General features: G+C 37.2%; 2 protein-coding genes across 2 annotated transcripts; one reads left to right on the top strand and one right to left on the bottom strand.

Annotated features, from left to right (window-relative positions):
* Positions 1-1,348: 1,348 nt before the first annotated feature.
* On the bottom strand, positions 1,349-7,903 carry LOC131789052 (solute carrier family 35 member E1-like). The gene is made up of 7 exons (XM_059106120.2): positions 7,572-7,903; positions 6,529-6,533; positions 5,767-5,832; positions 5,123-5,260; positions 3,901-4,026; positions 2,718-2,960; positions 1,349-2,316 (listed from the first exon to the last, which is right to left on the bottom strand). Exons 1-7 carry the CDS (start codon positions 7,891-7,893, stop codon positions 2,209-2,211), a joined length of 1,008 nt encoding a protein of 335 aa, XP_058962103.2. The 5' UTR covers positions 7,894-7,903; the 3' UTR covers positions 1,349-2,208.
* Positions 7,904-8,022: 119 nt separating this feature from the next.
* On the top strand, positions 8,023-13,805 carry LOC131789056 (N-sulphoglucosamine sulphohydrolase). The gene is made up of 4 exons (XM_059106123.2): positions 8,023-8,314; positions 10,304-10,455; positions 10,873-11,053; positions 11,688-13,805. The coding sequence occupies exons 1-4, from the start codon at positions 8,041-8,043 to the stop codon at positions 12,620-12,622; spliced, it is 1,542 nt and encodes a 513-aa protein (XP_058962106.2). The 5' UTR covers positions 8,023-8,040; the 3' UTR covers positions 12,623-13,805.
* Positions 13,806-16,991: the final 3,186 nt, after the last annotated feature.

The following is a 16,991-nucleotide window of genomic DNA, read 5'->3' as shown; positions in this document are numbered from 1 at the left end:
ATTCTGGCTTAATCGAAATTTGATGTAATGTTACTCATTTGTAAATTGTTTGTCGCGCCCGTAAAAATAATTTCTTTTTTTTTTCCTTGATGAGCCATTACTTCTTTTATTCAGCTTGAACGAATGAAACTGTTACACAAAATGAAAGAAATAAACCAAAAAAGAGAACGAAAAAAGAAAAAAAAAAAGAGACATTGTGAAGTGCTTAAAAAATACTACTGTCTTTGTTTGCAAAACTGGGAGGAACAGATAAAAAAAATATTTATGAAAATTATAAAAAAAAAGTAAGCACGAGCTATTGTGGAAAGCTTTAAAACAGAAAAAGGCGATAAAGAAAAAAAAAACGATAAAATGAAAAATAAGCAACAATAATTAAGAGAGAAATGTTCTTTGCAATAAGATATTTTTTTTAACACAAAATAGGACACAGTATAGAAACTAGCACAATACGTCGTGTTTTTTTAATCCAAGCGTCCTCTTGTTCATTTTCGGTTCCTCCTGTGTTTCTATTCTTGTAGTTATTGTTCTTTTGAAGCTTCAAAATAAAGAATTTACAAAACGCTGAAAAAACAGATAACGTTTCATTTGTTTTGATTGCTACTAGCCATACAAATTTGTGTGAGCTTTTAGTCCGTGGTTGAAAACTGAAGGTGAAGTCAACAGAGAGATTACCACCGCTGAAGCTTACAGTAAGTACTGTGGGCGGTTTGCGGACTGGATTTTGACATGTGCGTCACGTGATCACATGTAAGGACAGTCCATGAAACCCACACTTCGCGATCCATCAGGTCATTTCGGGTCGATTACGAGCTTGCCCGTAGACGTCTTCGTGATTGGGGCTCAAATTAACATCTTAGACTTGCAAAGTATAATAGAAAGGGACACACTTCATTTTCGCTCATGAATTTGAAGGAGTGTCAGGGTATTTTCTCTTCGTTCCGTTCGTTAATGGGAAATTGAGGCAGAAGCTTTCCAAATTTCAAGGTTCGTTTATTTATGTTTACACACGAACCAATGTGAACTCAGGGGAAACACCTGTCAACAGCGCAAGTGCGGGAAAAAACGCAGACAAAGTTGTGATAAGTTTTAATCTTGCTCCTGAATTCGAGGTTCTTATACCAATCACACTTAGCAGTTACCTTTTCTTCAAAAAAAAAACCAACAACAACAAATTTTGAAAATTTTCGATTGACGCTGATTTGACTTTAAGCTATGATTGGCTGCTTGTCATATTTCATTTCCTAACGTTGACGTTTCGAGCGTTAGCCCTTCGTTAGAACGAAGGGCTACCGCTCGAATTGTCAGCTTTGAAACCGTCTATGGTGGCGAATTTACATTATCAACCCAGTTGATAAAACCAATACCCCAATTTATTTTCTCTAAAAACACCCCCTTTAAATACATCTTTTAGTTTGGTCATCGACCGTCTAAAGACTCTAAATCGAAAAGCGCTCCGGCTGTAAATTCAACAATGTTCGTTACTAAAATTCGCCTCAAACATAGATTTGTTTGACGCCCGTTGGGTTTAAAAGCGTGACGACTTTGTAAAGGTGTAATATAAATATAAATTTACAGATATATATATATATATGTGTTTCTACGTTCTAAACCTTTGTATCTTCTTATATTTTTCCCTCCTCAAGAAGGTTTAAAGATTATTAACAATTATCCCATGGTGACATTGATAACGTATAAATTAAAGTTACATTGATGGCTCTTCATCAGAAATGGTAAATTCCACAGAATTGCTCTCTGTATTCAAATTGTGTGATGCATTTGACAGCTTCTGTTTTGCTTTCTTCGCATGCGTCTCTTACCTTCTTCAAATGCTTTCTTGTCAGGGTTGAAACGAGGTCAAGAGATTTAAAAACCTCATTTCACATTTGAAAGACTTCGTATAAGTTTTTCTTGAAGAACACTATTTAGTTATCACGTTTTTTCTGCAGAAGATGAAGTCGTATTGGAACTGTTAAACTCCTAAATAATTATTTCTGCTGTGATAAGTAAGGAGATTTCACCAAACGATCTCTTCAAAAGCTGCGAGAAATGACCTCCTCAGCGCTGATTCCCTCCAATTTCTCATCAGATACGAAAGACGTATGAATGCCAAAGAACTGCCAGCAGTATCTTTACCTCATTTCCACAACAGAAACGATAACCTTGCCCATCGTATACAAACCCAAGCGTTGAGTCGGTGCCTTGAAGAACTTATACAAGATGATAACTTTTATGATTGTTCGTGACATTATTCGAATGTGAGGCGTGTTTCGCGTGTGTCGGTAGTTCGTGTTTTCTGCGGTTGGCGTCGTATTTTGCCTGCAAGTAAAAATTATGATTGATGTTTGCAACAGATGACTAATACAGCTATGCGTGAGGTATAAGTTTTTCAAATACAATTGAAAAAAAATACAGAATTTCCAAGATCCGCTCTCTATTCCAATCTGTCGAAACAAATCTCGAGTGCGCGTTTCAATGGCTTCGTACGAGCCAGGATGTTTCACTTTTATGTATGTTCCTCATACTGTTCTTTATAAATTTCCTAAGGAACTTACAAGAAGAATTTGTTTAATAATCAAGAGCTGTTTAGAACGTGATCATTTCCTTTATTCTCGTGACCTTAAAGTATGATTCAGGGCTGATATTGTAAGGAGAAATACGACGCTAGTCGCTCTCTGTGTTTGACTCACCAAACAATAATCGTTGATAATGAAACTCACCTTGTTGTATAGAAATACTCCAAAAATGGCAGCTAACATCCCCACTCCGTTATACAAACTGACGGGATTTCGCAGGAACATTATAGACACTGTAATTACTAAAATCCTTTTGGTGGCGGAAGCCACTGCATAACTTAGTGGAGTCACTAAAGATAACACTGTAAAAGCCACCATATTCTGGGCAAAATTTAAAAATCCATTTATCGTTAAGATTACCAACAGCCATAGAATATCCTCCTTTCCCTGAAATGAAGAAAGCAAATTGCTATCAACCAAAAATTTATTCTGTACTGTATTTGAGTTAGCTGGATTTTCTACGTCTACAGTAGGTAATAACAAGATTTTAAGTGCAATTTGGTGTTCATAAGCACGAGTAAATTTTTTAAAGACAGAAAAATTGACCAAGTGCTTATTTCACCAAACTGCAAGAGAAATCATATTGACCAAGTGCTTATTTCACCAAACTGCAAGAGAAATCATATAATACCTTGTTTATGATGTACATGAAAAAAAAAAAGAGGAAGGCAGTACAGACGAAATTTTGAAAGCGTGCACGCGCTATTTGAAATTTCCACGTGTGTTACATCTTTGCACCCATCTTACATGAGAATTCACTCGTTTTTACCAATCAGAATCGCGCAATTTTTCATGTACATTATCAGACACGGTATTAAAAGAATTATGTAATGGGAAAAACACAGGGGGGAACAGACACCAGACCCACACCTGTACCAGATATCTGACAGAGGTTCTAGCACTGAGCTTGGGGTAAAAGGAGCAGTTGGTGTGAAATACATGTTGGCCACATACATGTACAAGCTTTTCACTAGTGAGTGAAAAGTTAGTGTGCTGTACTCCAGGTGGAGAGTCTAGGTTTGAGACTTGGCTAGGTCATTCTGCTGTATTCTGGGGTAAAACATTTCACTTTCACCATGCCTCTCTCTACCCAGGAGTATAAATGGGTACTGGCAAAATATCAGTGAACCCTGATGAAATTCTGGAGGGGGTGTAACCTTGCAATGGACTCACAAACCATCCAAGGGGGAGAAGTGATACTTCATGTAAAGGGAAAAGGATAAGGCATACAGGCAACCTTTTTAAATGCAATATCAAAATGTGACACACAAGCAGCAAAACAGAAACTGTACATGTAGAAAAAGTTTGATTATATTTTTATGCTTACCGATTCAAGTTCAAGTATAATTCTTCTTAGATCATACAGTGCCCAAGTAGGTAGCAACATGGCAGATGCTATAGTTGCCATTAGCAATAACAAACGTAAGTGATTCAGTTGCAAGTCTCTAAGTGCCTGATCATTAAGAAAAAATATATACATGAAATTTGATTAGAAGAAGTATCATACAGCAAAACAACTAAAATGTAGCAGATATAAATTAAAAGAAAAAAAGGTTAAGAGAAGGATGGAGGAAAGGGGCGCCAGGGAGGGTGAAGTTAGAGAAGGCTGAAGAAAGAAGTGTAAGGCTCTAGCCCAAGATAAGCCTACAGAAGAGGCCTTTTGTGGCATTTCTTGGGCAAGAAGAGACAAAAACAAGTGTTGTGACCAATTTTGCCCATATGAAATTATAAAAAGACTTTAAAAGAAATCTGTTGGCACTTCTGCCTTAGCACTTGTGCAATTACTGTCTTTGTTTCATTTTCATTGTTCAATTTCAGGTGCGCACTCATTAGTTAATTCAAATGATCTAAATTTTAATGACATAATGTGTTTGGTCCTGCATTCAAAAATAAAGTTTTTTGAGGGAGGGGGGGGGGGGTGTTGAGTCAAACTGGAGTTGTATTGTTCCTTCCGCATTTAAAGGGTTGTTATGGATTTTAGGCATTTTATGGATTTTTAGTGCTGTCAGGAAAACCATCAGAACAACAAGTCAAGAGGAGAGCGAGGAGAGTGCAAGGGGTGAGTAGCAGGTTAGAGAAAGGGTGAAAAAAGACATCATTTTGGGCTGTCTGCCTTTTGGTGCATGGTCACTTTTGCTAAATCTGAAAATCCAGAAAAATGACTCAATTGGTGCTATTATAGAGAGTGAAGAAAATGTCCTAACTATGCAATGAGATTCAAGAAAGTGAGGCTCAGGCCCCAGTTGTCTGGATCTTCAATGCTGTAAGATTAGCAAGGGACATAAAATAAAAATTCCATACATTACAGTGTACCTGTTGTAAAGCCCCAATGATATTGTTTACAGTTAAATTATTGAAATTTTAATCTGAGCTCAAAAAAGTGCTCAATCATCCATAGAAAAAGATGAGTGAGAAAAGGGACAGAGGGAAAGAAATAAGGGGGAGTAGAGGGAGAAAGGAATGATGTACAGTAGTAGAGGGAGGAGGAGAAAGAAAAAGAAATGAGGGCCAAGCAGGTGGGAAAAAGAGAATGGAGAGGCAGTGCTTACCTTTTTAGTAAAAATATTCTGTACAGCAAAAGTAAAGGTTGCTAACAGGGCACTAAGAAGACCAACCATGTTAAAAGATAGTTCTGTGGCTGTGGCAATCATGACTCCACCAACAATGGGAATTAATGAACAGTAAACCTAATAAGTGCACCAAACAACTTTCAATAGTGAACATGATGACCAGAATGAATTCATGAACATAACATATTGACATGAAGTGCAAATTACAAAACAAATCATGATTTATCACAAACATGACCATCTACATGTACAAGCGTTAACCAGACTTAAACCCCAAGGAAAGATGAAGAAATAACATCTCTTTACAACATCAATACACTATCCAGCAGAGAGGCAATTAAAATGAAGAAGAATATCATTTAGGAGTCTTTTTTTTTCATCAGACACAACATCTCACAATTAAAATTGCAAAAAAGAAAGAAGAAAAAAAACCTAAGTTAGACAGTAACAATAATTACTCATAAGATGTGAGAAAACAGGGGAGAGGGGAGTTGGATGGTTGCCAGTTTTGAGATACCCCAGTTCAATGGAGTTTTAAACCAAATATATTTGGAAAGAATTAAATAAACGATATTTATTATTATACTTGTCTGCATAACAATGAAAGATTTGCATAAACTCACCGCTCCTGATTGCGTTTCTCCTAAAATTACTCTTGATAAAATAACTGTGAAGACTGGCATTGTTGCCTGTAAAAAGATATGAGCAAAATTTTTAATGGTTCTTTTGAGCAAGATTGTAAGCCATAATTGATCCCACTGGGAATAATAATATTGACAATCATATTTTCAATTTCCCTAACTTAACTTGTCTGTTGATCTGAATTGCAAATACATCTACCATGGACTCCTAGTGTTTCAATGCTCCAGGTATCTTTATATTAAACTTCCTTTTAATCCACAGTTGAACAACTGAAGATTTTAGAAAACAGTTGAGAGCAACTTAGAGCAGTAAAAGAACCTGATGTTATTTTTGATGACACATCACCAATATCAAATGGAAATAATAAATAGTTGATTATGATGTGGATCCCCATAGAAACAAAAATGTAAGGTTAAAATTCATAACAAAGAAAAGTGTGGAAATACCGAGAGGAATTTTCTGAAACTTCCCACAAGATTACTATATACATCATAGTGTTGGGGTTATAGGGTTTCTTGCAAAAAAACCCTTTCCCCCCTAAAGGTGACTTTCTCCTGACCAGACCATCCCTAAATCAAATATTAAGGTCATGAGAATAAAGAAAATGATTACCAACTAAAGAAACTCTTGATTGTTAAACAAATTCTCCTTGTCTGAACCTCTGAGGTGACCACCTCAGGTGTCATTTTTCATTATTAAAATACTCCAAAACTAAACCAGTCCTAAGTGTGAATTGAACTCACCTTAACTTGAGTGCAGTATCCATGAAAATTCATGAAAAAAAGAAAAGAAAATATGCATTTAAATTTTAAAAAAATGTTTAAAAAATGAACAATTGAAGGAGCTAAGCCACCTTAGACATTCTTTTGAAAGAAATTAAAATTAGAAAAAAAAGCTACAAATGACAACTGATGGACAACACATCAGGAAAGGAATAATATTCTTCCTGAAAAAAAAAACAAGAAAAACAAAATTTTTTTTGAAAGAATTCTGTACCCTTTGAGTAAAAGTAGTGTGATCTCTCTGTGATTTTAATGTTTCCAAATCAGAGACAAAAAAAAACCCTAACACAAAAAAATAAAAAAATTGAGGTGTCACTTGGTATCACACTACTTTGCAACAACCGTCTTTTCTGATGTGCTACCTTCATTGCGGAGTTAACACTATGAACCGTAAAAGTGACCAGCAGCTAATTACTCCTAACAGTAACACTGCTAAACCATTCATGCATCAAGATCGTGAGGAAAAAAATTATGATCCAGAAGCTTTGATGGCGAATCACGACAGAAACTCGTTTTCCTCGCTTCTTGGATACGGGATTACCTTCAGTTGTGTTTCAATACCAATCCATAATCATTCGTGATAACCCTTGCTGAACAGGCTGTTTTACGTTAATTTATCAAGATAAAACAACTAACGCCGATAAAACTGAAATCATTGAGATCGAGTGTCAGCATTAGCACAGCTGTTCCTCTAATTCAATGACGTCGCGTCGTAGAGTGGAAACCAAAACGCCACGAGTTGCCTGATTTGTATCATAATATGCACTTCCACGGGTCAACAACATAAATCGAATAAATTGCCTGTAGATTTGAACGGCTGATAATCACAGAGAACGTGCTTAAGATAAACTCTGAGAATGAGTAACAAATATTAACTTTTTTTTTTAAATTGCTTGAAGCTTTCTGATCAATCAAATTAGTCCTGAAGCAGTTCTTCTCCGATGTTTATTAAAATAATAGGAACCTATCTTTGTAAAATTATTGTTTTTTTTATATCAACCTACCCGTGTGAGAATACGAGACAGGTACTTTCCATATGCTGACATGTGCCGTTATCGCAGCAAAAGCCTTTCCAAAGGAAAGTGGTAAGATCAGTTTCAGAAGACTCGATTTCGGCAAAGATTTCATAGGAGGAACACTCCAAACACGAAGAGTTGGCGATAAATATAGGGCCGTTGAGACGACTTGAACCATGGCCACGGTAACAGGAAAAGGAAAATCTGTCAGTATCTTCTTCCCGATAACATTGTTCGTCGAGCTGATCGTGTACCATAACGAGCACAGAAGAACTATTCGGAATGCTTCTGCTCCAAAACTCGTGGCCATGTCTTCGATCGGCTTGCCGGTTTTTCCTCGTTACCGACACGTCATAGCCATGTATCCACGCTTCCGGTTCAAATGTGTCCTATTTACTTCCGGTTTCAGTCATCAATCATTTTGTTAAGACGCAATCAGTCGAGCGACATCGCGTAAATGTATCTCTCAAAAATGTACCATCGACAGTTCTTTTTACTTGTAATTTTACTAGTTTTGCCTTTTATATCGTATTCCAAAGAGGATAAAGTTGATAAAAGAAGGAATGTTCTAGTTTTCATCGGAGACGATGCCGGCTTCGAAACTCAAGTTTACAACAACACAGTTTGCAGGACCCCGAACATAAATGCATTAGCAAAACGCAGTGTGATTTTCAGGAATGGCTTCACCTCTGTTAGTAGCTGTTCTCCAAGTAGGTCAACGATATTGACAGGTAAGAAAATTCGTTTTGCAAGGAAAGTTTTGCGGTAGCTTGAGATACAATTCATATCGAGAACAATTTCGTGCAGGAGGTAAGTCACATGATCTTTGGCCCTAACGGAACGCAAACAAAATTTAAAGAAGGGACCCTTTTTGTGCCTGGACCGCAGAAACATGTTCATTTTGATATGTTTCTGTTTTCAGTTGTCCACTAGCGATCGTGTTTGAAAAAAAGCATGGGCCGCAATCAAAGCTGCAAACAAAATGCTGATAACATAATGAATGGAATCTGGAACTTGGCTGATTATACGATAATAATGCAATATATTTAAATTACCTGTTGTTTAGTAAGGGTGCATGCACAATATATCTTGTATTAGTTGTGGAAATGCTACAGGGTGTGAAGCACTTGCAGTGAAGTTGCATCTTTTCCAGGGAAAGAAACAATGCCGCTTGTTGCTTTTTGTGGCTACTGCCTCCTATAAGAGATGTAAACTTAATGCGCTAGTGGGTATAAGCCAAAATCACAACAGGAGAGAACTCAACATCTCACAATCTTTTGAGCATTGCGCGCGATTAAAAACCAAACGTTTTTCCTCGCAGAAATATCTTTATAGGTGATAACGACCCATTATAAAACTAAGAACAATTTTTTTCTTTGAAGAGAGAGCATTTTACCGTTTAAATCAGCGAATTGTCTAGATCAGACGATGTAATTTTTTAAGTTCCTACCGACTACAAAAGATAACAAAAAATATGCGAATAATTTCACAGTGGCATCCACCGACACTTAATTTAAAACAAAATTTCCTGGGAAAAAATATGTCAATAGATGTGATCTGCACATCATAGAAGCTTAGAGGAAATTTTGTTCCTTTCAAACGTTTGAATCAGCAGCCGCTAAATTTTAGTTATTCAACAGAATGATAAAATAAGGAACGGTGGAACAGTGGAACAGTGGATCGCGGAATATCTGAAGACGCGGAATGACGTAATATCCTAAAACGCAGAATGCCTTTTTGTTTGGAACAAAAGTCTCAAAAAATTAAATCCCATAAAAAAAGGAACATTATTTATTATCAGCAAGCAAAATTGAAAGGAACTGAATACATATAAAAGGAAAATTATTTATCATGGGCAAGAAAAATTAAAAGAAGCATAGGTAATCATTGTTGGAGCCCAGAGGATAGGGGAACCATTAGGCTTTTGAGCTAGCCCTTTAAATTACAAAATTATCATTATTATTAGTCAATATTATTATCTGTTACTATTTAATTGTTAGTTGAATGTCAATTCAACAATATATTCTTGAATCACCTTCTTCTTGTGGAACAGGTGATACTCATAAATGTGTGGGATGTGGCAGGTTTTTTGTTTTTTTATGTCAAACAAATGTTCTGCCACACTACCTTCCAGTGTCATTATACAACCTTTAGTTCTTTTCAATGCTATAAAAATTGAGCTATATTAGTAGCCACACACAGTCTTTGACTGTCTACTTTTAATTTTTCTCTATAGCTGCTGCACATTTCCTTGTCAATTGCTTACGAGAATTTGGTGTAAGGTCAAAATAACAAATTTTTTTCTGTCAAATTTGAGTGGGATAGTTTCATTCCCTGTCTGCTAGATAATGCAAGGATATTATTGGGAGAAGTTAGATTTTGATTGATTCAGTTAGTCAGAGGTTTAATGCTATGCAGATCAGGATAACCTCAGGCTGTCTGGGCTGGAAGACTTGTCCTTTACACCAGTATGCATATTCTCCATACTGTTCTTTATACATTTCCTCAGGTGCTGACAAGGAGAATTAGCTCAATGATCCAGAACTTCAGTGTTTGTTGATCATTTTCATAATTCTCATTACCTCAATGTGTGATTCAGGGGTGATATTGTAAGGAGAAATTAGATGCTTGTCACTCTTAAGGGCTAAAGGGTTAAGAGACACAACTTATCTCACTGTTTTAGAGAAACTCAAAAAATTACTTCTGTTTAATGGCTCTAGGTCTTCCACAGCACCAGAATGGTATGTACGGCCTCCACCATCAGTACCATCACTTCAACTCATTTGATGAAGTCCAGAGCCTTCCTATGATATTAAAAAAGGAAAATGTACGGACAGGAATCATTGGCAAGAAACATGTGGGACCTGATATGGTGAGCACAGCTGGGACCTCTGATGGCATGAAGTTGATTAGTTGCTGAGCTGCCTATCTCTGTAAAATTGTAATCTGTAGATATTTTATTTTATATAAAGACTCCCCACTCTCTATTCTCTTCAGATTTGTTAATCAATCAAGTAACAAAATTGTTTCAAAATGGAAACACCATTACAATTCAAAATCAAAAGAGCTTAACCCTTTAACTCCCACGAGTGACCAAGACAGAATCTTTCCTCACAACATCAATACAATATCAAGCAGTGAAGAGACTGCAGAAAAATATCAACAAGGGGATTATTAGTTAATTCATAATCAAATTCTCAGAACTAACCTAAAAAGAACTGTACGGCAGACAGTAAAGAGAAGTACTAAATAAATGAAATCCTGCTCATTGTGGGTAATTGTTTTATAGGTGTATCCATTTGATTTTGCCTTTGATGAAGAGAACTGCCAGCTGCTTCAATGTGGCCGCAACATCACCCATATGAAGGACCTTGCTCGAAAGTTTTTTGAAGGCTCAAAAAATGATTCACGGCCATTCTTTCTGTACATGGGTTTTTTTGATCCCCATCGTTGTGGTGGAAATAAGTACGGTGAGTACTGCACATTTTATATTGTGAGTCTTAAGTTAAATTTTTGATGGTGAGAACTTGATCTTAAACTTTTTAAAGCAAAGGCATGAGATTATTTGGTGCAGATCGGTACTCAATTATATTGGAGGCACTCAAAGATTTCCAACCACTTTTGTAAAATTTCAGAGAAAGTCTCAAAGAGTTTTGACTCAGCTTCCCTTTTAGGTGTCTTTCTTCTAACGCACATTCTTGACTGCGGGGAAACGTACTTTGTGGTGATCGTTGTCCAGGGCTTTGTGTTTCTCTGAGTGGTTTGGGATTAACATATATTTTTGTAGAAAATGTGTCTGTCAAGGCAGCAATTCAGGGACAATTTTTCACATTTTATAAAAAAGCTAGTGAGTACAATAAATAACATGGGCTGGTGTGAGATCATAGTTTTTAATTCACTGACGCAAGAATCATGCCCAAGCCATGTGAGCTGTCAGGATTAGGTTGAGGATGCGACACGTTCTCTGCATACTGCCACGATCAGTGATGGTGAAAGTATCATTCGACTAAATCCAACAAGAAAGATTATAAGCTTTGAGCTCGATAATAAAATTAAGAGACATTTTTTTGTGTCCTGTATCTTCCTTAAAAAAATTTGTTGTAGGGCCATTTTGTGAAAAGTTTGGGAACGGCGAGCCTGGAATGGGTGTCATCCCTGACTGGAAGCCCCTCTACTACTCCCCTGAGGAGGTGGTTGTCCCATATTTTATACAAGACGCGCCAGCAGCAAGGGAAGAGATTGCCAAGCAGTACACCACAATCAGCCGTCTTGATCAGGGCATAGGACTAATCTTAGAGGAACTTCGCCTGGCAGGCTTTGAAGAGAACACTCTCGTCATCTTTAGCTCAGATAATGGGATCCCTTTTCCTGGTGCTAAGACGAACCTGTATCATCCTGGTATGGCAGAGCCCTATCTAGTTTCGTCCCCTTTTGCTCCTGAACGTTGGGGACAGATAAGTGACGCTATGGTAAGCCTCCTAGATATAGTGCCTACGGTGTTAGATTGGTTTGGGATTGAGTACCCCAGTTATAAGATTTTTGGGCCCAATGAGGTGCAGCTAACAGGGAACTCTGTACTTCCGGTGTTAAAAAAAGAACCGATATCCGGATGGGACACAGCTTTTGCCAGTCACAACATGCACGAGGTGACTATGTACTACCCGATGCGAGTTCTTCTAAAGAAGAATCTTAAACTTGTCCATAACCTGGCGTATAAGATGCCATATCCCATCGCCTTGGACATTTTTACATCCGACACGTTCGCGGACCTTTTAAACCGTACCCGACGCGGGGTACCTACGGGATGGTATCGCACTCTAGATCAGTATTACTACCGGACGCAGTGGGAACTGTATGATTTGAACACTGATCCTAAAGAGCTGAAAAACCTGATCGACAAACCCTCCTATCAGAGTGTGTTTAAAGAGCTACGTCAGGAACTTTTGACCTGGCAGAAAAACACCGGCGATATTTGGATTTGCTCACCCCAGGGAGTCTTGGTGGGGGAGAGTTGCGAGCCCATGGACAATGACGTTTAGTTTAGGAGGGTCCATTAGGGGGAGGGGGGGGTCTGAGTATCCCGTATCCTATTATTTTTTGGCTTAAATGTCCCGTATCCCGTTAACGATTCGTGTGGTTTGTATCCCTAAAGTTCAATATCCCGGAATCTCTATTTGAAATATCCCCATCCCGTCAATTTTTACCCAAATATTTCGTATCCGATGACTCCTTATAGGGCATGGGTTTTTATATCCCCCTGGTATGCTTTCCTCTTGGAGAGATACAACCCCGCTACCTCCCTTCCCCTCCCCCCTCCCCCCCTTAAAAAAGTAAGAAAACAAAACAAAATCAATCAGTTGAATCTTCGTTTCATCACAAAACTTTTAATTAATATATTATAAAGTTAGTACCAAAGAATATTATCACAATTTTGCAGTTAAGAGACTGGTGTTCGTGGAATCCCAACAAACGAAATTTTTTCTGAATTTAATTGAATCTGTTTATTGAAAAGATGTTGTTACATCAATCTAATATATTATCATGTTACAGTAAAATCAATATTTTATTGTAATACGTATTTTATCGATTTCACAATTTACAGTTGAACTTCAAAATTGATATATTGACATTCATTTTACCATTGGAAGCCGAACTTCAGTGTACTACAGAAAAGTTTAGAAGAGTGATATATTGTATTCTTACTTTTCATTTAACCGAAGGAAACGAGATTAAAATCTACACGTGCTAACTCGTTTTGGTGGGTTACATCCTTTTTTAACGAAGAAAATTGTACTCTAATTAGTGCACTTTTCCATCGTGTATTTTAAATATGTCAAAAATTGCTGTACAGTGATTAAAGCCACGTCTATCGCTTTGCTCTTTTTGCAAAAGAAAGGAAGACTAACGAAGATAACTCGAAATTGCGTTGATTTTGCTTTGGAGCGATTTTCAATGGACTGTCAAAAAATAATTCGGGATTGCTACGTTTTTGCTTTACCTCACACTGTGATTGGTCCAGAAAACTCGTGCCATTCTCTCAGCCAATCAGACATAAAACGAATACCAATCGTGCCTTGGTTACCCGCGTTTTCCCGCGCTTTTTGTAGTCTGCCTGTTTTTTCAATGAGTTCCCATTAGCTGATGATAATGTTTTTCTTTGATATGACTGGTTTTAGACAGTCAATTGAAAACTGCTGTACCTCGCCACATGATTCAAACTAAGAAAACTCTAGCCACCCTCTAAGAATGTAGAAGGGTGTAGAATGAAAACCAATAAAACTTAGGGAAGCGCAACTGGGTGTCTTCATGCGCTTCAGGCAATTTTGCTTGTTTTCGTTTTGAGCTTAAGGAGGTTCTATGACTATTGTTGTGTTGTTGTTGGTTTCATGAGTTTCAACCGGAATCTACTGTGCGCTAGTTTCTTTGCAATCAATAGTTCCAGACCATGTTAAAAAACACGTAACATGTTTTTATAATCAGTAGAAACAAGTGCAGTGGGTGCAAATGAGACAAAGAGCGCTGTTGGTCGTAGCCGATAATTTGACTTTTCCACCTTGTGCTGCCCACGGGACACAGTGTTTGTACAAACTTACTTGCATATCGAGATCCTCTTTGTAACGGTACTCTCGGTTCCATTCTTCTTGCCCCATAAAGTAAGGCCTGGGTGGAGCTTTACCCAGCACGGACATCGATGAGATGACGTCATGAGGTGACGTGTGAACTACGTCATGATATGACGTCAGGGTAATGTTGCTGTTAGGCGCAACGCGTCTCTCTTCCTCGTCTGTAGAGCCAGTTCTAAAGCGCTTCTTCCTTCTCATGAAGCTTCCACCTTCGAACATGTGTGTGCTCTGTGGATGAAGACACCACAGGTGCCCTTTGCTGGGGTTCGTCGGATCTCTGAACGTCTTCACGAAACAGTCATTAAGGGAGAGGTTGTGGCGGATGGAATTTTTCCATCCTTTGGCAGGGCAATTCTCGCTGTAATACGAAAACTGCTTTTGAATGTGTTCGATGATGCCACTTAACGTTTGACGGCGATTGGGCGATTGTAAGATGGCCATCACTATCAGAGAGATGTACGAATATGGTGGCTTTCCTTTCTTCCTTTCTGCCAATTCCGCCGATTGGTCCAAATTATTTAATTTATCACCAAGCTTCGGTCTTATCTCCTTCAAAGCTTTCCTCGGGATGACAGGCTTTTCGTTAGACTCGTGGTTCATCTTTTGACCGAGATTAGCTCTCCCTATCGCTTTCAACCGAGCACAACGTTTTGAAATGGTTAAATAGAGGATGAATATAAAAGAACGCAGCAATCATTCTCCGTGTTAACCAAGCACCGGTAATCCGCGATTCGTTGCAACCACAATGAACGCTAATTTCAGTTTAATGAAAAAGTGAATAAAGTGTGAAGCCCTAAATTTGCCGCGACAGTTATTTCAAAGCGTTAAGTGAAACCATGAGAAAATAACGTTCTTACAGCACACTGTCCAATCGCACTGACACAGACAGTAGTTGATTAACAAATTACATTTAGACGAACATTTTAATATTTGTTCTTCACCTGCTATTAATTTCCTAGAGTCATCAGTCACTAATTTCCCTCACAATTTGAGAATAGTTTATCAAGCAATTACTTGCTGTCTTATCAGTATGAAAATTCCAATTCCTACAACTAGAATCAATAGAAATATATGGCAATTAATTGTGAAAATTTTTAGTTTGACTAACGGGGTTTTCAATGCAATCGATAAAACGACCCAGACCAGACTAGAGGATGCTTCAAACTTAAGACAATGAATTTTATTCTTATGGCGAAATCTGTACTCTTGCCATTGTTTTAAATTCAGGAAACGGAAAAAGGCGCATGATTTCATGGTTATCCAGCAGAGCATTCAAGCTCTGTCAGACTGTTAATTACTTTTATATTTACAATTTAAATGATGCCCCCTTAAGAGAAGGAATCAATCTTTTTGTCTTTTGAAACTTCCTTATACTTAACTTTTGAAGTAACAAATGCGGCGTTTGTAGAAAATTCATGCAAATGTATCGGCTAATTATACGAGGTTTTTATTGTTTCTATAGTTCCAAATGAATTAAGTAATTAAGATGTACGAGGGAAATTTATTAAACCATTTTTAATGAAGAATTCCTGGAACTACACCCGAAAAGTACTTTAAATCGAGTTATTACCCAACATAGCTTACTTTATGGCTGTAAAATTCTATTTATATGTGTTGCAGATGAAATGCTATCTTCGCGTTTCGTTGTTATTTTGATATATCGACTTGACATATTTATTTTGAAACTCATTGCCTAAATTCAAAGGATATGTTTACACACCTTACGACAAGCGATTCCTTTTTTGCCGGCTGAAAGGAGATGTAATGCCAGACCAAGATACTTTGCTCTGAATCTATGTCTCGATTATAACACATGTAACTGTGATTTAAACTATTTCTTCAAATTGAAATATAGCTATATAAACGTCATGCTCAAGAAAAAAAAAACTTGATTTAACATGTCTACCAGATAAACAAGCGAATTCATTTGTTACCAGATGATTGTAGATACATCGCTCTTGAAGGATGCTTGATTTTACTAACTTCGATTAAATACACCAGATACACCATACACATCTGATACACCAGATACTTGAAGGTTCATAATTTGATTTTATTTGTCAATCAGATAAAGGCGGATTCATCCCTTTGCGAGAATCTGTTACGAATTTTCGTTCAATATTTTGCTTCAGTCGCCACGCGCGATGTGCATTTTTTCTATGGCTTCCATTCATGGAAATAAAAAGTTGACGTTCATTTGTTGTCAACTGCCAGACTGTTACCCGCGCAGTTGTTTAAAAAACTATTGGTACTTAAAATAATTGGTTTTGATGAAAGCAATTGATGATAAAAGAATCGGCAGTACTTAATAAATCTTGTTTCATTTCCCCGATGATTTCAAAGAAACAGCCGTTATTCAAAGGGAAGACATTTCGCTAAGACTGAATGAATTATAAAACGCTGTTAAATTTGCCCTAACGTAATATAAGAATTTTTCAGTTGCGGTGTGTGCCATAATCCAGTTTCCTTTATATTACCAAAGGAAACCGGAATATTGTATTTTAAACTCAAATCGTAAAAATCTTACAGAGCAGTGCGTTCCTTGCAATGTACGCGTCGCTTTGACTCAATCAACAGTGTTTTGTTATAGCGGTTAACTTTGTAACAAAAGAAACCCTTTTGTTAAACGCAAACATTTTTATTAAAAGTTATAATAATTCTTGGGAAAACGTAAGCTGTGCACGGTGTATCACTTTTGTTATGTATAATTTGAATTAAATGAGAAATTAAAAGCGTAGAACCAGCAACGTTTTTGTTGTGCGGAGTAAATGAAAAATGAATTTTT

The sequence above is a fragment of the Pocillopora verrucosa genome, chromosome 12 (genome assembly GCF_036669915.1).
Source record: "Pocillopora verrucosa isolate sample1 chromosome 12, ASM3666991v2, whole genome shotgun sequence".
NCBI classification, from domain to species: domain Eukaryota; kingdom Metazoa; phylum Cnidaria; class Anthozoa; order Scleractinia; family Pocilloporidae; genus Pocillopora; species Pocillopora verrucosa.
This window is presented reverse-complemented; position numbering and strand designations above follow the sequence as displayed.